Source organism: Vespa mandarinia, chromosome 6 (assembly GCF_050613455.1).
Source record: "Vespa mandarinia isolate Hongniang chromosome 6, ASM5061345v1, whole genome shotgun sequence".
Classification (NCBI taxonomy): domain Eukaryota; kingdom Metazoa; phylum Arthropoda; class Insecta; order Hymenoptera; family Vespidae; genus Vespa; species Vespa mandarinia.
The window spans coordinates 8,850,001-8,873,126 of NC_140815.1; the positions used below are offsets into that span (position 1 = coordinate 8,850,001).

Consider the following 23,126-nt stretch of genomic DNA (forward strand, 5'->3'; position numbering starts at 1 on the left):
TCGAACATGTACCTTTTCTCTTTTATATCACAAATCAATTTAGCTCTCGATTATTCTATTCCATTTTCGACGATACCTACTTTAATATGGCTTGACATGACATTTTTGAGATTCGAAGGGATTCGAATCGAATAAACTTCAATCTCGTTGTTTAGTCGAGTAGATACGCTTTGAATGTTACTTTTCCTGAAGAAATCCTTCCTATCTCAGGAATATCGTAGCTACTTACTACTATCGTAGTTTTCTTAGAAAAATCTTCTAGAGTTGCGAAAGGCAAAGGCATCGCGATCGAGATTCGAAGTGCTCCGATGGAAAGTCGAATGCTTTTTCGGTTTCGATACGAACCGAACTCTTCTAGGAAGTTAGTTCTCTCTCTCTCTCTCTCTCTCTCTATCTCTCTCTTTTTTTTTCTTTTTTTCCTTCTCCTCCTACTCCTCCTTCTTCTTCTTCTTCTTCTTCTTCTTCTTCTTCTTCTTCTTCTTCTTCTTCCTCGTCGAAATTCTCCAATGTGTATCCCCTTTTAAGAGCCGAGCGTTCTTAGAGGCAAAAGTTCGTCGACGATTAAAGGAGAACGCTTCTCTACACGATGTAGACAGACAGACGAAGAGAGAGAGAAAGAGAGAGAGAGAAAGAGAAGGAGAGGAAGAGAGAGAGTGCATATCATGTATCTCCGCTTTCTGGCTTCATCCCTCCATCGTTGGTTGCATCGTTCCGAAACGTCAACGAAGATTTTCAGCGTGCCCGTCGTGTTTGTCTCGCCGAGGTCGAGCTTGTTTCGCGGATGCTGACAAATAATGTTCCTCGGCGTTGACGTGCGCCCGCACTTTGTCACTCTGACGAGAGAGAGATAGAGAATGAGAAAGTGTGAGAGTGAGAGAGCTAATCTCTCGAGCGATCGTGTGAAAACCTAACGCGCGATGTTAGTAACGCGCACCAAATATTATCCTTTGTTCTTATACGGGCTCCTCTCCTCTTCCATCTCCTCCTCCTATTCCTCTCGTACTTCCGATGAGAGGGATACGTTATGTAGGTACATATTATTCTCTATGGTGTCGAATACGTCTATTGAATTATTTTCTATAAAAATCTATAATAAATTGTAAATATTTTAAATAATGAATCCTTTCAACTTTTAATTATGATACTTTAAAATCTGATTAATATAAATCTCATAAATTTGTTTATGATTTATCGTGTATGTTGGGAGAATAGATTGCACAAGATAAAATGGATATATCATAGAACGTATAAATGAACAAGTGGAATATAATTAAACCTCACACCTCTGCTCTCGGTACCGGAGAAACAAATGAACCAGATAACGACTACTCGTCGTGTCTTTTTGCTTTTGTACGTGCCACCTACCTGCATCTACTTCTACATTGTATATATATATATATATATATATATATATATATATATACATATGAAAATCTTCACATACATATACTCTGATAAATATCAATATATAATCGTATCTATCGTTTTCTTTGGATATTTCATTAAAGAAATTTCTGTTTTGCTACATCGTATACTTTAGCTGGACATTCTCCTAATTCCTATCGATCGAAGAAAAAGTGATGTAAGAGAGAGAGAGAGAGAGAGAGAGCGTTCGGTGATCGTCCGTGAAATTATCCCCACCATCCCCTTCTCAGATGAAAAATTCTTCTTCGAGAAACTTCAAACTAATTCCCATCGACAGTAAGTATTCCTCGCGTCGCCGTTAACTTGAGATCGTCGAGGAAGCGTTCTCTCTCTCTCTCTCTCTCTCTCTCTCTCTCACTTTCTCTCATCCTGCTTTTGCGAGCAAAGCTGAGGGTACTTTGCGCCCTGTCGCTCGATCTCTCGGTAGGACGACGCGCTCTATCCTCCTTAAAATTAGCTTCGACGATGGGAGAAAGGAGTCACGTCAAAAAGTGTACGTCGCACTTTTCCCGTACAACGACGGAGAAAAGACGTCGAGCGAGAAGAAACGAGCATTCCTTCGTCCGAGAGCCATTTTCGGTCCATTCTCACTATCCCTCCTCCGTCCCTCCCCCCCTCTCTCTTTCTCTCGTTTTTTCCATGACGATAAACTTCTAATTCCGCGAGATTAAATTTTCTCCCTAATTTACGAGCCTCCTACTATCCCCGATCAGTACTACTAAGCTCTCTCTCTCTCTCTCTCTCTCTCTCTCTCTCTCTCTCTCTCTCTCTTTCTTTCTTTCTTTCTTTTATTTTATTTTTCTCGATATCTATGAGACAGAACGTGTCGATAATGTGATTGCATTTTCGTGAATTTCTTCCTTCCAGGGTGAAAATGAAAAACGAATAAAAAAAGGACAGCGATCGACCCGTCGTGTAATTTGCGACACTCCGAATTAAGATCTCTCTCTCTCTCTCTCTCTCTCTCTCTCTCTCTCTCTCTCTCTCTCTCTCTCTCTGTCACTCTGCTACTTGTTCACGAAGAAAAAGAAGAGGAATGAGAGATAACAAAAAAGAGAGAGAGAGAGAGAGAGAGAGAAAAAGAGAGGATAAATATCGTCTGACAATCAACGACTCGTATCCAATAAGATTAAATTCCATTTCGCGTTACTTACGCGTTGTCGTCGCCGGCACGAATATTCTCGACTTTTAACACCAAACGATATCTTACTTATTTCACTTTCAAAGGACGGCTCTCAATCTGCATCGTAATTAAGATTAATCGTGAACAATTTCTTTTTCCTTTTCCTACTTTTTCTTACGCCTTAGGACGACCATTACGTCCGATTACGATAATCAATGATATTGAAAAGATGTCTTCAAAGGGAAACGAGTGAATAAAGAAAAAAAAAAAAAAAAGTATCTGTAAAAGAAATAGTAATTTCGTGATCAAAGTCTTTCTCTTTTTCTCTCTTCTCCCTTCTCCGAAGAGGAGGAGGAAAGAGAGAGACAGGGAGGTAGGAAGGAGAAAGAGAGGAGGAAGGAAGAACGCGAAGACTCGTTAAACGACAAGCAGCCGTCATCGGCGAAATAAAATCAAATGGAATCAAATGAAATACAATAAGACAAAAAAGAGGAGTAAAATTTTGTCGGGTCTATGAGATTCTCTGTCGAGGTCGATAACGATTCGTTCTGTCCTCTCTTCGATACTGCTATCCCTCCTTTTCTCACTTTGAAGTTTACAAAAGGTTCGAGGCGAAAAAAAAAGAAAAGAAAGAAAAAGATAGAGAAAGAGATAGATAGATATAGATAGATAGATAGAAAGAGAGGGAGAGATTGCGAGCAAAGTTTCGAAGGGAAATGGAAACGGTTAATGGCGATGTAAACGACCGATGCACAAAGAATATGCAATTTACGGGATCGCAGAATGTATTTCTTTTACGTCGGAGTAACGGGACAGATTTCGCTGAGTTATTTTTCATTCTCACTGAGAAAGAAACACGATGAGCCATTTCCCACGTACATATTCCTCTTCTTCTATTCGTGTGTATCATGAAGGGTGCCCGGCTATCGAGCGACTGTCGATAGACCACGTTTGTCCGACAGTAGAAATAAAGCTTGCCGATGTTACCTTCAAAATATACACTCGCGTTGTAGCTAACCCTTTCTCATCCCTATCTTCTATAACGATAGCTTTCCTTTACCGTATCACGCGTTATACATACGTACAATTTGAACGTGTATATATACATATTGTATGTGTATATATATATATATATATATATATATATATATATATATATATATATATAGGTATAAGTAAATTGAAAAGCTTAAATGTAAGATCGAAGAGAATGGACGTCTCTCGCGTAAATCGTTTATCGTATCTCGTGTGTATAGAACGAACCTTCAGTTTTGCCTTCTTTTGGCGTTTCTTTCGATAGCTTTCGATAACTTTGTCAAGAAAATTGGGTTACGGCCGCGAAAGGATTGCGTTACGCTAGGCGAATTTCACGAGAAATGGAATTCGAAAAGAAATTGAATTTCGTGCTTCGTTCCTCGTGGTATATTTACGTTAAAGGAGAAGAAGAAAAAAAAAAGATAAAGAAAGAAAGAAAGAAAGAAAGAAAGAAAGAAAGAAATGTAGATTGCCGTCGTAGAAAAGAACGTCGAAAAATCTTCCGGAAATATTTTCTTATCTCGTTTGGAACCTAGAAGGGAAACACAAGCGATGGTGGACCAGTTCCGTGACTTACTACGATCGTCCGATCTTAATCCGGTAATCTCTTCTTTCTTTCTCTGGAAACGAGCGAGAAATATCGCATACCCTCTGACCGGGACATCAAGTAGGTAACCTTAGGAATTATGACCACTCGTCGAGAAAATGTTTCCAAAATCACGCTCTCGAGATAGATACTTAGTTACTCCTATTAAAATTCACCAAAAAAAGTGAAAATTTATGCCTGCGTTTCCATTCCAAACATGAACCGTTACTCGTTCATCTGTATTTTCTACTTGCTGATTCGGAAATTTCTCTCTCTCTCTCTCTCTCTCTCTCTCTCTCTCTCTCTTTCTCTCTCTTTTTCGTTGCATCCAATTACGTAATTACATACTTTTCGTAGTTCGTAAATGCAGTATAACGTTAAATCTCCTTCCTCAAAATGAAAAGGGAGTGTATCTATGGAAGATCGATTCTCGAAAGTAATTCGACATTAGCAGCCGAGATTATTACATGAAAACGGAGATTAGAAATTAAGCGAGTCAGGCTAATTCGAGGATATCCGAGCTCTTATTATCGATCTACGAAGAGATCCCTCGAAATTCTTTCGAACTGCTATGTAAATAGTTCGAGAGTAGGAGGGAGGAAAGGAACGCCTACGTTCGACCTATAATTCATAGGCTCCGGTTTATAACTTCTCCATATTCCTTAGAGCTCCTAGAGATCGATATCATTCTCTTCTCGATTGTACTTTACGAGGGCTCTAACACTTGTCGCCCGAGCCATCTTCTCGGATTTCCATTGTTTCTTAACTCTCCCCCACTCTCGAACATTTCGTATGTGCATTTCGAAGTTTGGCCGAACGTTCTTGAAGAGAAGAACGGGCACTCTCTAGTCCTCCGAGAGGAAAATGTATTTTCCTCTTTTGTAACCAATCTCCTCGTGCTTTCCTCGCCTTCTATTTCGTCTTTCTCTCTCTCTCTCTCTCTCTCTCTACACACACACCTCTTCCGTTTACGAGATGATCTCTCCATCTTTCGATGGAAGATTCGAAGAAGTAACTTCCATATGGTTTTCGAACGAACCGATAATAAACGAAAGAGGGCTAGTGGATGGGGTAGTAAATCGGTAAGGATAAATTTTCGAGCGAGCGATCTCCCTCTTTCTTTCTTTCTCCATCTATCTATCTATCCATCTATCTATCTATCTATCTATCTATCTATCTATCTATCTATCTATCTATCTATCTGACTATCTATCTATCTATCTATCTCGCACGTTCGAACAAATTATTTCTCGAAGCGACTCCTGCACGAGAGTCCGCTGTTCCTGGAATTCAATTAAAACGCGCATTAATGCCACGGTTCTGGGATACGTACGCGAACGTTCGAAAATGGATAACGATAGACCAGGGAAGATATACGATGGAGAAGAACGAGAACAGGGAAGAGAACGGGAGGAAAGTGGGGAGGAAGAGGGGGCTAGTGCAAACGATGCACCATGAAAGAAAAATTCTAACAAGTTTGGAAAAACGTTTCTCTTTCTCTCTATACATACATATATATATACACATATACACCTATACATATATGTATGTGCCAGCTACAAATTTCGTTGAACGTACGAGCAACGGATTCAACGATTTAAAAGTCGAATAAAATATGCAAACGACCGGGGGTGATAGTTTCGATAGTTTTTTCTTTTTTCTTTTTTTTTCTTTTTTTTTTTTTCTAAGAGAACAAGATCGGCCGATTGTACTATCGAGACACGTTGTTTTATACGTTTGTTCTCTGTGTACGGCTGTTTTCAACGTTTTGCTCTATTCCGTAGCATGGACGCCGAAAGCTTCGTTCGATAAAGAAAAAAAAGAACAGTGAATGGGGATAAAAGAGTGAGAGAGTAAAGGGAGATAGAGAAAGGGAGTTTTTTTTCTCATCGACAGAGAAATTATAACGTTGGCAATGCTCGATCGTTGGGGAATATCTCGTAGAATTGTCGCTCGTTTCGAACTTTCCGCTTTTCGTCTCCCTCCCTCTCTCTCTCTCTCTCTCTCTCTCTCTCTTTGCCTATTCCTTTCCCCCTTCCTCCCCCTTTCTCCTGGATGCGTCGTTATCCGGTGATTATTCTTCTTTTTTTTCCCTCCTCTTCCTTTATCATCATCTCTCCCTCTTCCCCTCCTCCCCCCCTCTCTCTCTCTTCCTACCCTACTGGATCCCACAAGAAATTCGACGACGAGTTAAGTGAGATCGAGAATAAATCAAAGTACGAGAGAAACGTAAAGCTTTTCGTTCGCGTGTAACGACTACCCTAACGACGCATTCTTCGCGAATAAATAATTAGAAAAGTTCTCGTTGGAGATACTTCTCTTTTTCTTTCTCTTTTTCATTTCTTCTTTTAATTTTCTTCTTTTTTTTTATTCTTTTTATTTTCTTCCTTCTATCTTCGATATGCCTTGAAATATCGATTGTACTTGGTGTGATACTAGTGCGGTCGGGACGAGGCATGAAAAAATTTTTTTACACGACAGAGTGAGAGAGGATGTGTGTGTGTGTGCGTGTGTATGTGCGTGCGTTTCTATAGCGCTTTCCGAAGCAATTAAAAATGTCATCATCCAATTAAAAAGCACTTTACTCGTACAGCAAATGAACCGATAAATTCGTATGGGGTTAAAAAAAAAAAAAATAGCACAAAAAAGGAGACATGGAAAAAATAGAAAAAAAAGAGAGAGAGAGGAGAGGAGGGAGTGAAGAACTTGCGTTCCGTACTCTTTGCGTATGATCGCGTACTTTAATTAGAAAATTGCGTGCATCCCGATAAAACGAATCAAACGTAATACGAATTTGTAATATACATAGGTAGATATACATTTGTATGATGGAAACGCGTTTACGAAAAATAACGCGAAGAACAAACGTGATGGGAAATAAATGGGATGAGAAGGAGAAAGAAAAAGGAAAAAAAAGAAAAAAGAAAGAAAAACGAAAAATTGACGAATGATATAATCGGTATTATAGCTTGAAGATCTGCGGAAAATGTACGGGTATGAGAAATATAAAAAGGAAGGAAGTATACGAAATCCACAAAACGAAAATGCAGATTTCCAAGCTCCGTATAATCGGCAGAGTATAGGGAGAATTAATTAGCGGCGATCCTTGGATATCCGCTTTCGTTCCAATCCCAGGAGTAGAGCCTTTTTTAAATACCGAATTACGCTCATCTCCATCTCTCTCTCTCTCTCTCTCTCTTTTTTCCCCCTTCCCTTTCCTCCCTTTTTTTTCTTTTTCCTATCGAACGAAAAGAAAGAAGCGATCGTCGCATGATTATCTCGAACTTCATTACGATTTATAAAAAAGCTCCCCGAACTACTCGGAGATTAAATTCTTCGAAGAGGATATCGAAAATCTCTATGCCGTATCGTGGCAGAAGATATAGAGAAAAAAGAAGAAGAAGAAGAAGAAAAGAGAACGAGAAAGAAAAAGTGGGTGGGCAGTCGTAAACGGTATTCAAAAGTTAGACAAATGGGGAATCGGACAGATATTTTATCATTTGATTTCAATTTTGAAAGATTGCTGAACAAAGAGAAAGAGATAGAAACCGATAGAGATGTATACAGAACGAGAGAGGAAAAGAGAATTTCTATGTCGTACATTTTCGACTAGATGCCGAACTAGACGAGGATATCATTATCCAATCGGTGAGCAGCTCGGCTGTATCATTGTTGAAGCCCAGAGCGAATAACGTTGGGTGCACGCGAATGATATATTGTTAGCGCATGATTGAGCGCGACGATTGCCGGACGAATGAGAAGCCTCTTGCGCGAGAACACGAGCCCGCTCTTTGATTACATAATGATTTCCCTCTTCCATTCGAAAACTGAGATTCGAACGGTGCCGTTTCCACCATTTATGGCTGTCGACCTATTGTCGATTTCGACTGAATCGCACACACGTTCGCTACTGTCGAAGCTTATTGTTATCACGCTCGTTATTGTTGGGACGCTTTATCTCTCTCTGACTCTCTCTATCATTCTGTATCACTGTTAATTTCTATCCTTCTCTCTCTCTCTCTCTCTCTCTCTCTCTATCTTTTTATTTGACAATTTTTTAAATTGCGATATAAAAAGAAAAAATTATTACAAATACTTAAATTTTTGTGAAAGAATTTATATAGCTTACGAAAGTTTATAAATCTTTAGCCATCTTCGTAGACGGCTTCTTTCTTCTCCTCCTTCCTCTTCTTCTTCTTCTACTACTACCGACTTTGTTCTTATCGTAGCTCTGAATTTAAATGCAACGCGTTTGCGTGGCGGTAATCGTCCGTGCGTTAATCAGATTAAACACGACTCGCGATCCCTTTTATTCGCCGCGAACACCGTGGAAAGAGAAACGTTATCGCGGGCTAATCTCTCCTTTCCTCTGTGTTTGTGTGTGTGTCTCTCTCTCTCTCTCTCTCTCTCTCTCTCTCTCTCTCTCTCTCTCTCTCTCTCTCTCTCTCTCTCTCTCTCTCTCGTCGAAAGCTTTCTCATTTTCATCGGATATACATTTACGCCGGGAGGTAAGCGTTTACCAGGCGTTCTTTCATGCATACTCGTAAACAGTATTATCGCTCGACGTATTTTTAGTTCCTCCCTCTTCTTGCTCTTCAAAATACATATATATGTATGTATGTGCCTATACATATCTATTTACGTATATACCTATTACATCGAATTAATCGACGAATCGTATAGATAAAAATGCGAAATTCATCGTTCGTTAGCAAATTTCCAATGAAATTTGAAATCACCAAGCGCGATGTCTCGAATTCTCCTTCGAAAACATCGAAATTAATAGTGCGAAAAATATGACCTACCTTTCGAGAGCAGAGTTCTCGACGGGCATGAAAAATATTTTTCTCGTATAATCGTACGGTTCGCTTTTTCGTTCTTTCGTTCGTTCGTTCGTTCGTTTATTCGTTCGTTCGTTCGTTCATTCGTTCTCTCATTGGTACGTTTGATTCGTTCGAGAACGCACAGTAGAAAGAAGAAGATGGATCCCATTAGAACGCGACGTATTGAGGCAAATATTTGTAAACATTGAAGGTCTGCAAGCTTGGAAAATAGCCGGAGCAATGACGGAAAAGTGGGTCGTACAGAGAGACAGTTTCGTAATACAACGAAAAGAGACAAGACAGATCTAAAAAGAGATATAGAAAGAGAGAGAGAGAGAGAGAGAGAGAGGGAAAGAGAGCGAGATTATTAAGCTTCAAGTGGAAACGAACATTCGTGCAAAATTGAATTTGAATTTAGCGAATTCAACCTGAATTTCATTCCATTTAAATGAGCCAAAGAGAATACGAATCCTTGTACCCCATAGAGATATATATATATATATATATAGAAAGAGGGATAGCGAGGTAGAAAGAGAGTGAGAGAGAGAGAGAGAGAGAGAGAGAAATAGATGTTCATAATCTGTATGTATGGCAACGTATTTCCACGAATACAAATCTAGTGTACATATCGTGTCTATGCTAATGGACGAAAGGGTAATTCGTAATCGCTAATTACATCGAGTTAAATCTGACGTATTCGGCCGGAAACGTTGGATGGGCGTGACGTTATCCCCTGTACGAACGTGTAGAGAGAGAGAGAGAGAGAGAGAGAGAAAGAGAAGTGGGTTACTCCTCTCCTTCTCTTTCTCTCTCTCATTCTCACTCTCTCTCTCTCTCCCTCTCTTTCGTCTATGATTAGTGCGCACGATAAGTCGAGACGTCTGCCGTATTCTCAGCGCGTTATCTACCGGTAATTAGGCGCTTGCATTGCCGTGAAATTAAGACAAAAAGCCGGCACGTCGCGTTTCCTGCTTCTATCTCTCTCTCTCTCTCTCTCTCTCTCTCCAGGTTCACACTTCGAGTATAGGTATGTACGTATGTATGTACGTACGTGTATGTACGTTTGTGGCCTTGTCAACACCCACAACGTGGACGATGGAGTTATTGGGTGCGAGAGATGCTACGGATCGATGAACGCAAACGGTCCGTTTCCCATCATTCTCTCTCTCTCTCTCTCTCTCTCACTCGCTCGCTCGTTCACTCATGCTCGATAAAGAATCTCCTTTTTCTTTCTAACGTTTTCCCAGACAACAAAATACGATAAAGACTCTCGATATTTTCAATGAGCCTTTTCGTTTTCGTTTTCTCTTTCTCTCTCTCTCTCTCTCTTTTCCTTTTCTTTCCCCTACTAAAAAGAAATAACACTAGGATATCCTTGTGCAGAGATGTATATGTAGTACGTGTAGATAAGTGGCTTTAATTAGACCACTCGCAACCACTTTCAACGATCGACGATCTCGAAATTGCAATCGTTAGAAACGTTATCTCGAGTATTACCCTTACGGAAGAAAATCCCTCACGAGTATGCCTATCTATCAAAGTATCATGAAGTGTTTACTCGGAATAGAAAAAAAAAAAGAAAAAAAAAAAAAAAAAAAAAAATCCTTTTATCCATGCGAGATCCTGCGAGAAAGTATTTGCGATAGTTAAAAATCCTTTGACCGAGGGATATTAGATAGGTATCGACTAAGGGTAAACGGACTCTCAATGAAATATTGAGAGAGAAAAAAGAAAGAAAAGAAAAAGATACGATGATGCGTTTCGAGTAACCCATCATCGTATGTTCTTAAACGTCGTATGGTCTCTCTAAACATTGGCAAGCACGAACGCGAATTTGCGGTTCCGCATGCGGCACGATACAATATGTAGTCGTGGCCTCCTGCCACGGTTTTCGTAGGTGCTGCTATCGGACACGTGGTCGGCGGCTCGCGGTTCACATAAATAATATCAAAGCACACCAGAGCCTAGACTCATTAAATAGTAGCTGAATCTCGTAATACTCACGTAATGCGGCTGAAATGAGAAATGAGTAATGGGGTCAGAACGTAGCAGAAGCCACGAGGAAGTTCGGTATTGCCGAGAGTATAATCCCTTCCTAATGACGTGCCCATTTTTAGCTTTAATACAGCTGACACGCAGTAACGATGAACATATCCGCACGTATCCGCGTATTTCCTACAGGGATTAGCGGACTTTGCGAGCAGAATAATGCGCGTATACGCGAAAGACGTACGAAGAGAACTAAAGATCGTAACTTCTCTCGTTCCGTTAGTTTCTCTCTCTCTCTCTCTCTCTCTCTCTCTCTCTCTATCTTTCTCTCGCTCCCGTGGATTCTTTATACCTAACGTAAATCTTTATAAATCTTCTCACGCGTTCTCGCCTTCGTTCTTTCTCAAAATCCCGTTAATTTCGGCTTGGTCACGACGTAGCACTTTTCTTGCCATTTTTCAAACTTCCTTCTACCATCTCGGATTCGTTAAAGCTAACATTTCTTTCAATTTTTCTTATTACAGATTTATGGACAAAGCAACAGCGGGAAGAATGGATTACGTTTGCTTTTATTGGCCTGCCTGATCGTATTGAGTAACGCTGGATTTTGTCCTAATGGTTGTACTTGCGACGACGATACCTTGGTCGTATCCTGCGTAGGCGCTAGCTTGGAAGTTATACCGATCGCTCTTAATCCGAGCATACAACGATTGGTATTGAAAGAGAATCGAATAAAGACCGTCGAGGCTGCTGTATTTCAATTTTACGGCGATCTCAAGAACGTCGACCTGTCGAGCAATCATCTGTTCAACATTCCAGACGGTAGCTTCGAGGCGCAAAAACAAGTGGTGGAGTTGCATCTGAAACACAACAAGATCTCGGCATTGACGGAGAAGACGTTTCAAGGGTTGAAGTCACTGACGGTACTAAATTTGCGGGACAATTATTTAGAAAGTCTGAAGAACGGTCTCTTCGCGTCCCTACAAAAGTTGGAGGAACTCGATCTTGGTCAAAATCGAATCTCGAAGGTTGAGCCCAATGCCTTTCAGAAGCTCGGCACCCTGAGGGTCCTATATCTCGACGACAATCAACTGAGAACGATACCGTCGCCCGCTCTGGCGCCATTGAACGCCCTTGCCGAGCTTCACATAGGTTGGAACGCATTTTCGACGTTGCCGGACGATGCTTTCAAAGGGCTCGAACAGCTGACCATTTTGGACGTTATGGGCGCCGGTTTGGACAATATCAGCGACGGTGCTTTCCGAGGTCTTAACGCTTTACGTACTTTGAAACTTGGCGGGAACAAGTTGCGCGAAGTACCGACAAAGCAGCTCGCGGTACTACCACGGCTCGAGGAACTCACTCTTGGTCAAAACTCCTTTACCATTTTGAGATCGGGCGCCTTTCAGGGTCTCTCGAAACTCAAGAAGCTCGACATCTCCGGCTCGAAGCTCTTGACCACCGTGGAACGCGGTGCCTTTTCGGACAATGCCAACTTGGAGAGTCTCGTGTTGAACAGCAACAAGCGTTTAGCCACGATGGAGGACGGTTCCTTGGCGGGATTGCCGAATCTCCGACACCTTATGTTACGGGATAACGCGTTCACGAGCTTTTCCGAGTCCCTCGTCGCTTGGAACGAGCTACGTAGATTGGATTTAAGCGAGAACCCGATCGTATGCGATTGCAGTCTGATGTGGTTGGCCGAGGTGCTCGTGCCACGAAATTCTAGTCCCGTGATATGTGCCGAGCCGGCAGAATCCAAAGGGAAATCGATCAAGGGTATGACGCCGGACGAGCTGGGTTGTGCCTTCTCGGATCCTCGTAAACAGGCCCTCCTGGCGACTCTATGCGCGGGTGGTCTCGCCCTTTTTACAGGCCTAGCCCTGATACTCTATTACAGATGTCGAAGGCGCGTCAGGGACGCTTTGAAAGATTACAAGTGGAAGAATCGCGGTATATCGAGGAAGGAACACGAATACCAAAAGACCTTCTCCGAGGACGAATACATCGTCAGATCGGCCCACGCTCATCATCATCATCATCATCATCAAACCCAGAATCAACCTATACCGCCTCACCATCATCATCATCATTTGCAACAGCAACAACAGCAGCAGCACCAATTGCAGCAACAGCAACAGCAACAACAACAGCACGGGCAAATGACGGTGGGGATGAAGCCGATACCCGTGACGGAACTGTAGCTAGAACTTCGGGCGGCGAGCCCCGGCACCGGAGGTGTTTGGTTCTTGCCCCACGGTAGTACCACGCTCGCCGAGGGCTTCACCTACATCGACGGTGAGACGGCGCGTCAAATGCGTCGTCCGGGAACGCTGCCCGCGTCGAGCGGTGGTCATCATCATCGCTCCAGTGGAGGAGGAGGAGGAGGAGGAGGAGGAGGCGGTGGCGGTAGCGGTGGCGGTGCTGGTGCTGGTGGAGCAGGAGGTGGAGGCGGGGGTGGTGGGCCAGGTGGAATGTCAATCGAGGAGAGCTCATCGTCCTTGAACGGTACCGGTGATGATCGTGCCGTCGCCGGAAGCGGTTCTACCGTTCCCGGTGCTTCCGGTAGCGGCAATAACGGCAGCACCGGTAGATCGCATTATTCCAATCTCTCGCTGCGTCGTACGCCACAGCCGCCTCAGCTGCCGTCGAGGGGCAACGATTGCATCGATAGGATGCACAGCGAGTCGAGGATTCAGAACGGAATACCCGGACACCATCCACCCCCGCCTCTACCCTCGAGGCACCAATCCACTTGCTCCCAATCCTCTTATCCGACGTTGCCCGTTAACGGACACGGAGCTCATCACTATCATCACTATCCCCGTGAGCGGGACAAGGATAGATCGTCGACACGCGAGAGGAATAATCGTGAGAGGGATGGTGGAGGGCCTCGTGCCGACAAACATCGTGAGGCACAACTAGAGATGGAACTTCACGATGGTCTCGATGTTGCCGGCATTGGAACTTATCGAGCGTAAATAATATGGAACGACGTTCGTTTGAAAATCTCTTACAAAATTGACATCGTTCTTGTGACCGTCGAATTAAACTGTGGACGGACCGACCGACTGACCGACCGACCGACCGACCGACCGACCGATGGACCGACTGACCAACCGACTGACCGACCGACCGACCGACCGACGATGTATTAAAAACTTTTCCATTGGCCGATACGACGGACGTTAAGGGACGATAATAATCTCATTGGGATTCGCAAGTCTTGCTCCGTTGTTGCCTTGGTGCGCGATAGACGCGATCTTGACGTAACACAACTATGGAAATGCGCCCGATCTCGGAGATACCACGAGTTTCGTGGATAATGGGAGTGCCAGGGAAACCCCCTTCGATCCTCTCTCTCTCTCTCTCTCTCTCTCTCTCTCTCACACTTTCTCCCCCCCTCTCTCTCACTCTCTCTCTATCTCTCTATCGCTCTGTCGCTCTCTCCTCTCTTCTCTGTCTTCGTCGTGCACAGCTCAACGAAAGAGAAATTGCACTAAGAAAAACTGCCATATACTGCCGTTTTAAATATTCTACAAAGTTTGCCTCAAATTCAAATATCTACTGAAAAAAAAAAAGGGAAAAATAAAAGGAGTCATATTTTTCCTGCAACTAGCAATTAACGAGAAATCGTAGATCTTGAAACAATGAAAGACGAGCATATGGTATCGAATATCGGAGTAACCAGCATAAGTCGATCGAGATCATAGATTTGGAACGTCGATGATGACTGAAAAAACTCAATTATTCGTAGATGATTTTAAGGAGTGAAGTATCGACAAAATGATTCTTATAATCTGAATCATAAGAAAGTGAAAAATCGATCCACCGATTGATGCTTCGACGAGAACGTAGAAAATGAGAAAGAGAGAAAAGAGAGAAAAACATAAGGGAGAGAGAGAGAGAGAGAAAGGGAGAGGAAGAGAGAGAGAGAGAGAGAGATCTTCATCCGTAGGCGTAACATGCGTGTCTTTAGGATAGGGTTTAGGGTCTCGAAAATAAGGCCGACGATGCGTTTTCTCTCGCGTTTCGGCTTCTAACGTGTAGGATCGACGTCTGTATCATAAAAAAGGGACAAAAAGAGGGACGATTGTACCTTCTTCACTATAATAGCGCATCGCAATTATATACATACATATAAATATACATGTATACATAAATATATATATATATATATATATATATATATTCTAAGCGGTCGAATTATTTTCTAAATAAAAACACCAATGTATAGAGGTACGACAGAGAATGTTAGTGCGGCTAGAGTTCGCGACGTAATATGAGGGGAATGTACTTTAAAAACTTTGGATACGTTTTTGCCAGAATGAACTCAAAGGATATTTAAAAAAAAAATAATAATGATAATAATTAAAGACAAAAAAACGAATAAACGAAGAAATAAAATCAAATGTTCAAACGGCAAAAATACGTATACCAATCATTTACCTTCTGTCCCTCGATCGAAATCGAGTATCGAAATAAAGAAAAAAAAGAGAGAGAGAGAGAGAGAGAGAGAGAGAGAGAGAGAGAAGAAATAAATAAATGAATGAATAAAAGAAGCTTGGTACAGAAGGGATATTTATCAAAATGATGGAAAAATGTTGGAGAAAGTGAATAAAATACGCTCGTCGAATTTTATTACACGACACTTCTTTCCTTTTAGTGCTCGTTGTACGATGGTCTATATGACGTTGATCTGGAGAAAAAAATTCTGTTCGAAATTGATCTATAAATAATATGCGCAAATTTTTATATAGTTATATTATATTATATATATATATATAACTATATATAAAAATATATATGTATAGGTATGTATTTTATTCGTCTTATTTATTTTGTGAAACGGACGACCTTTTTCTTTGCATCGAAATTGCAGCTGAGATGATTGATCGATCGTTTCTCGAGTCATATCAATAATAAAATAGAATTCGTATTAATCGTTTCGCGTCTAGTAAATGAAATGAAATAAATAAATAAAAAAGATAGAATGGAAAAAAAAATAAACGATCGAATATAAAATATAAAAAAAAATCTGGAAAAAAGGAATGTCAAACGAAAGAATGAAAGAAAAAGAAACCTTTTCAAAATCGAACAATACGTACAGACAGATACGAAGGCACACAAACAGGTACAAACATATCATGGTTCATTGATAAACCAAAGCAGATATAGATCCACGTAAAAGGGGGAAAAAGAAGATGTGGATGAAGGGGTAGAAATTTGTCAAGTTTCGAATTATACTCGTTGGAAGTTTCGTATTTCTTGCAAGAATGACTTGAGAGAGGACTACTTGGAAGATCCAATGATCCTCGATGCATCGTGTGTTCGTGTCCTTCTTCCTTAGAAAAGGTACGAGTTTTCGCCGGAAGCTTCGTGACGAGTTCTCAACCTCTTTGTATTAAAATGCACCGGGTGCGGTCGACTTTAAGTTAGTTAGTTTTCAAGCACGGTAATCGTTAAGAGAGAGAGAGAGAGAGAGAAAAAGATATAGAAAGAGAGAAACAGGAACGCGAACGCTTTGCTCGTGTACTCAAGAAAGAGAAAGAAAAAGAAGGATGATGAAAGATAGACGAAGAGAGAGAGAGAGAGAGAGAAAGAGAGAGAAAGAGAGAGAAGAGACTGAGCCGGTGCAACCACTCGCCAGTAGAAAGATGTACTTTGCGGAACGAGATTATTTTTCCGCTCGAGTGTACCCAGTGGAATTCCACGGTCACCCTGCCTGAGAAAGGTGACTGCACTTTGAATCGACTCGCGTTCTGCCGTTATGCAGGGCGTGGAGCACCGGAATTTCAACTTTGTAGAAGGAAGATCTATGGCGTCCTCGAAAAACGATATTACGGGATGCTACGAGTCTACTCGTTGCTCTTCTTCGACAATTTTCCTTCTACTTCTTCTTCCTTCTTCTTCTTCTTCGACTTCTTATTTCTCGTTTTGTTGTTCTTATTCTTTCTTTTTTTTTTCCTTTTTTCTTTTTATTTTCATCTTTTCTCTTCTTTTTTGGTACAAACAACTATGAACAACTTGGCAAGATTTCACCCTTTTGAAGAAAAAAAATAAAAAAAGATTATATATATATATATATTCTCTCAGTAACTGTTAACTTTTGCAACTTGTTCACAAAGTCGATTCAACGATATCAAAGCTCAAAGGTCGTCCGTATTTCTTATCGACGCTTTTGCCCAGGTATATTATATCCCCGATGCGATTTGACGAAGTAAGCGTACGATTATGTAAATAAACATTATTTTCGATTCCAATTCGTAATTCATTTATTATTTTCATTCGATAAAATTAAAAATCGTCGTGAACGATTAAACGATTCCAAAATTATTTTCGTCCGCGCGAACGACGATACCTTTTATCGATAAGATTTTCTTCAAACGATATAGATATAATACATTCCTTTGCCGATTATCCAGGCATCTTCTTTATTATATTTTCGATAATAATATGTAAGAGATTGTATTATGAAGGGATATTGAAATGTAAAACTAAGTCTGTATAAACGAATAAAAAACAAACAAACAAACAAACGAACGAAACAAAAAAAAAAAAAGAAAAACCATTCAAGTTACAGGATACCTGTAGTATTAACAGACAGAGAAAGAGAGAGAGAGAAAGAGAGAGAGAGAATCTCGTTTTCTTACGATTAAAAAGAAAAAGATAAAAATTTTAAAGGGTAAATTAATCAAACTCTTTAAGACGCAAATAATTCTCGTATTGATCCTAGAAACTGATCGAAGACGTTTGAATTCCAATGAGATTTTTAACCTCTCGCCATAGCAAAGCAATTCAAAGAATGTACTTTGATGTACTAACAAGTACGTGTTAAACATGAAATATCACTGTTGAAGTCTACGGTAAAACGTGGAACTTCTAATACACGATATCCGTGATATCAATGATAAGGGCTAATAATTCGAACGTCTTCGAAATTTTAAATGAGCATTATGCGCATGCGTACGAAAAGAGAGAGAGAGAGAGAGAGAGAGAGAGAGAGAGAGAGAGAGAGAGATGCAAATTGAAAAAGGAATTTTTGAATTACAAAAAAGCGCGGATAAAAAAACGTAAGGGAAATCGATTGACACGCCGCAGAAGAGAAGGATAGTCGTGTTACAAAGGATACATTAAAATATTTAAAAAGGGAATCATTTTGATCGCAAACAAGAGAGAATGAAAGAGAAAAAAAGAGAAAGAGATAGACAGATAGATTGAGAGAGAGAGAGAGAGAGAGAAAAAGATTATTCCGTTTATCTCGCAAAGCTTGTAAATTATTTCTTGTAAAACCAACGATAGTGTGGAAGCACCGGGTATACACACACAAATACACATCAATAAGAAATGAAAGCTTCTTTCACGTACGTGTCAGAGCTTTTATCATTGAATGAGAACAGAACAAAACAGAGCCTGGCTCGATCAAAGGGGTAAAACACAAATACATAAACTCGATCTATATGTATATACATACATGATAAAAACAAAGCCGTACATCTTTCAATTATATCTGTTTTCATCTGTTTATTTTCATTTTTATTTATTTATTTTCTTTTTAATATTTTGTTTCCTTTTCTTATCTTTCCGGTTACTTTTTGCGCTCTTGTTTGACAATATGCGTCGAAAATAAAAGTAACAAAAATTCGATAATATAAAAAACTTGAATGTTTGTCTTTTCAATTTTGACAATTCTTGATAAATGAAAGAATATAATTGTGTCGTTCGCTGGTCAAACCTAATCGTAATTCTGTTACTTAATATTTTATATTTAAAATAAATGTAATTTAACAATTAGGCTTGATGTCACGGAAATAACAAAAATTGTTACCCTCGTTTAATAAAGAAAGTAACATACAATTTAAGTATATAACTTTATCAATTTTCTTTATATTTTTCGTTCAGTAAAATTAATCGATTTGGCAAAATGAACGACTCCATTGTCTCTCTCTCTCTCTCTCTCTCTCTCTCTCTCTCTCTCTCTCTCTCTCTCTCTCTCTCTCTCTTTTCTAAAATGAAAAATAAAAAGAAAAGCTGGATCTGAGTAGTCTGTAAGAAACGAGATGATATTTTTTAAACGATATGAATTCGGTTATGTATTTTTGTTAATATCAACAAAACATATGAGGCACGAATCGCAAACTTTATAATTCGTCGGAAAATAAGATAAAGAAAAATACGATAAAATTTCAAGAGGAGATATCGCAAAGGAACTTTTCGTAACGATTTTTCTCCTATAACTTTTACTCTCTTCGGTGTGTCCTATTGCAAAGACAAAAAAGGGAAAAAGATAAAAATTTAAAAAGAAAAAAGCAGAGGTAGAAGAGTAAGAGGGAAAAAAAATTACGAGGTAGGAGCGTCGTTTCTACAGGAAGGCAGAAAAAAAAGAAAACAAAAAAGAAAATAAACAGGATAAAAAGAAAAAAAAAACGATGACCGACACATCCACGTAGCGTGTCTGTAATTAATATATTGTAAATGTCCGAGGTGTGTCAAGTATCATATAGATAGTTCAAGAGAGAGTATTATTATTATTAATATTATTATTATTAGCCTTCCGGCGAGATAATGATTACAAAAAAAAAAGTAAAATAAAATAAAATAAAAAACATGTATATTTTACGATATGACTGTCATACTTAATAAATGAGGAAACAAAAAAAAAAAAAAGAAAGAAAGTAAGATCTCTCCTCTTACAGAGATAAAAGAAGATTGAAATGTAACGAATTCGCTAGTCAGGAATAATGTGAAAAGAACGAAGATGAAGTAAAAAAAAAAAAAAAAAAAAGAAAAAAGAAAAAAAAGGAAAAAAAAAAGAAAGAAAGAAAGAAAGAAAGAAAGAAAAGGATAGAAATATAATGTGTAGAATACGATTGAGATAAGTTAATTGTCATAGATATTAAATTATTGTACAAAATTGAATGCCGATAGCACGTAAGGGCCTACATATATATATATATATTTTTTTTTCTCCTTGTTTTTCTATCGATTATGTTCATACGTATATATATATATATATATATATATATATATATATATATATATATATATATATATATATATAAAGCGAAGCGCGATTTAGTGCGAAATATCGTAATATCTATGCACATGAAGATTTATCCACGTTCCTTTGGCGGATATCGAAGGTGAGATAAGAGTCCTGGCCTCCCTCCATAGTAGATTCTACAAATTTATCGAGCATCTTTGCGAGAAAGAACAAAAAAAAGAATGAAAGAATGAAAGAAAGAAAGTAAGAAAGAAAAAGATAAATAAATAAATAAAGAATGAAAGAGAGAGAGAAAAAGCAGCGAGAAAAGAGCTTTGCCTCTGAACATATTCCATCACAATTTATGCGTAATTTTGAGTCGCAAAATATTCCCATAAAATTCTCCATAAGAATCGTATTGCGACTTACCAATCGAATCACGAATACATAGGACTTATCATCTCACGCAAGGACATTCTCTTTCGTAAAGTCCGAAATCGTTCGAGATTCGAGAATTACAACACACACTTTCATCTTCTTACGTGTATGTTTATATGTATGTATGTATGTTGTATGTATGTATGTATGTATGTATGTATGTATGTATGTATGTATGTAAGTATGTACGTATGTATGTATGCATGATTTACAAACGTCGAAAGGAAGTTTGTGTGTGAATTACGTAGTTGCTAATCTCTTCTATAAATTATTACATTCTATTACAATCGAGATTTATACACTTATAAACAAATAGAAAAATAAGAAGAGACGAGGATTTTTGTCTTTTCTTTTTCTTCTTTTTCTATTTCTTTTTTTTTTCTTCTTTTATTCTCTTCTCTTCATCGATCGATATAACACACAACTTCTCGAAAACTCGACGATTATGAAAACGTTAATCAAATTTTTTATTCGTCCGTACTATACACATTCCATACGAGAGAAAATAAAATAAAATAAAAAAAAAAAAAAAAAAAAAAAAAGGAAGCATACAAACGCGGACACGCACGCGCACATAATAGTAATTCGATGTAAAACAGTACGTCTTATCTTTATCTCTGGCTCTCTTTCTCTCTCTCTCTCTCTCTCTCTCTCTCTCTCTCTCTCTCTCTCTTTGAATAAGAAGAAAAAAAAAGAGAAAAGGAAAAAAAAATGACTAAAAAAGAAAAAAGTAAAAAATGTATCAAGTAAATTCTACTATCGTTTCATGATAATAACGCACATCGTGACGCACGTACATATGTATTAAAAATACGCAACACACATACACGTCTGTATACACGCACACGCGTGCACGATCAAAGTGTACTTAAGTTCCGTATTTCTAAGAGATCACCTTCAAGCATAATAATATATACGTATACACGAGTAAAGAAAAGTATGTGTACTCTCAGCGTAGAAAAGAGAAACAGAGACAGAGAGAGAGAGAAAGAAAGAGAGAGAGAGAGAGAGAGAGAGAGAGAGAGAGAGAGAGAGAGAGAGAGAGAGAGAGAGAGGTGAGTCTTTTGTTCATCCTTCGAATGTAAATGGCGAGTGTGCTGTAGCCGATTATGGTGTCCACTTGAAAATCCTTCTATCTCATCGCTCGAAGAAGTTGAAGAAGAAGAAGAAGATGATGATAATGATGATGATGATATGATGATGACGAAGATGATAATGATAATGATAATGATAATGATGACGATGATGATGACGATGATGATGATGATTAATTTCTTCTTAAGAACCGAACGATGGCCTCTCACGAAGGACGACCCTACCTACACACACATACACATAAACAACACTCACTCGTAATATAACCCATTGCCATCGATCACACAGCGTGTACGTACACACAACACATAATCATCATCTCTCTCACCACTGTGTATATTCGTGTAAAGCATAGCAGAGCCTTATTGAGAAAGCAATATACATCCCTTAAAGAAAAAGGAAAAAAAAAAATAAAGTAAAGTAAAATAAATAAATAAATAAATAAACAAAAATGAAAAAGAAAAACTGCTTTAACAAAAGAAAAAAAAAAAAGAAAAGAAAAAAAAAGTACATATTTTCAAGCTGTTAAAAATATCTCTACTTGCGGCGAACTACGTTCATTCCTACGCGTATACAGAACAAAAAGAAAATAAGAATAAAATAAAATAAAATAAAATAAAATAAAATAAAATAAAACAAGACGAGGAGGAGTATAAGGAAGAGAAGGAGGAGGAGGAGGAGTAATAATGTAATAAAAAATAAAAAAGAAAGAAAAAAAGAAAAGAAAAAATGGAAGAAAGAATGAAAGAAAGAAAAAGAAAAATTTGCGGAGAAACTAATTCCGACATGCCAAATTAAACATGTACACATAGGCACGTAAAGATATATATATATATCTATATATATATATATATATATATATATATATAAACACACAGATACCATCACACACAGCACCACAATATGGCGACGGAATTGGGCTTCTCTCGCTCCTTTCACCACCCCCAACAATCAAGTTTTCGCGCCAACGAGTAACGTACTACACGCATACATGTACGCATTCGAAACGTCGAAATTGATCCAGCTGTTCGTTTTATTTATTCACAATAATTATTTCTCTTTATTCTTTGGTCCGATCGTAACTGTCACTACGTTTTATCGCCTCTCTCTTTCGCTCTCTCTCTCTCTCTTCTTTATCGAGTATATACGTATATACTTACGGACTTATATCGGATAGACACCGTAAATGATAAATCAACTTCGTCGGCGTCACCGTCGCAGTTATTAATTACGCATTAGACGATATATAAACCTTCCGACACGTTCACTCGATCGTTCGTCTTCGACTAAACCAACCAAGATACGCCCTCTGAACTTGTCTTTCCAATAGTGTTTACGATTAATCTCCATTTAGGTGTCAATCAAACAAAAAAAAAAAAATAATAATAAGAAAATAAAACGAAGCGTACCTTTATACGTACGTACTCTCATTAACGTTTCTTCTCTTTTTTTTTTTTGCTTTTCCTTCGTTAATTCAATTCTTATTTCTCGCGTTACGTATGTAAATACTTTCTTACGCATACGCGTATGTTCATCACATACATTGTTATAACGTTTGCATTAATCGATTAAAAAAAAATATGTTACGATGTTTCAAAATCTTTATCGTAATGCTCCAAAACGAAATAT

General features: G+C 38.9%; 2 protein-coding genes across 3 annotated transcripts in view; both read left to right on the forward strand.

The window, feature by feature from the left end:
- Window positions 1-13,185, forward strand: part of LOC118449025 (uncharacterized) — a 239,767-nt gene extending 226,582 nt beyond the window's left edge. For both annotated transcript variants that reach the window (XM_035883089.2, XM_085657855.1), the window contains exon 4: window positions 11,506-13,185. In XM_035883089.2, coding sequence (XP_035738982.2) covers window positions 11,506-13,185 — 1,680 coding nt within the window. The remainder of the gene's footprint in view (window positions 1-11,505) is intronic.
- A 111-nt stretch (window positions 13,186-13,296) lies between these two features.
- LOC146872969 (uncharacterized) lies at window positions 13,297-22,354 on the forward strand. The gene has a single exon (XM_085657856.1). The coding sequence runs from the start codon at window positions 13,297-13,299 to the stop codon at window positions 13,960-13,962; it is 666 nt and encodes a 221-aa protein (XP_085513982.1). The 3' UTR covers window positions 13,963-22,354.
- The last annotated feature ends 772 nt before the right edge of the window (window positions 22,355-23,126 follow it).

Excerpts from the sequence above, each read along its gene's own strand:
- LOC146872969 (XM_085657856.1), top strand. The coding sequence starts at position 13,297 with ATGCGTCGTCCGGGAACGCTGCCCGCGTCGAGCGGTGGTCATCATCAT.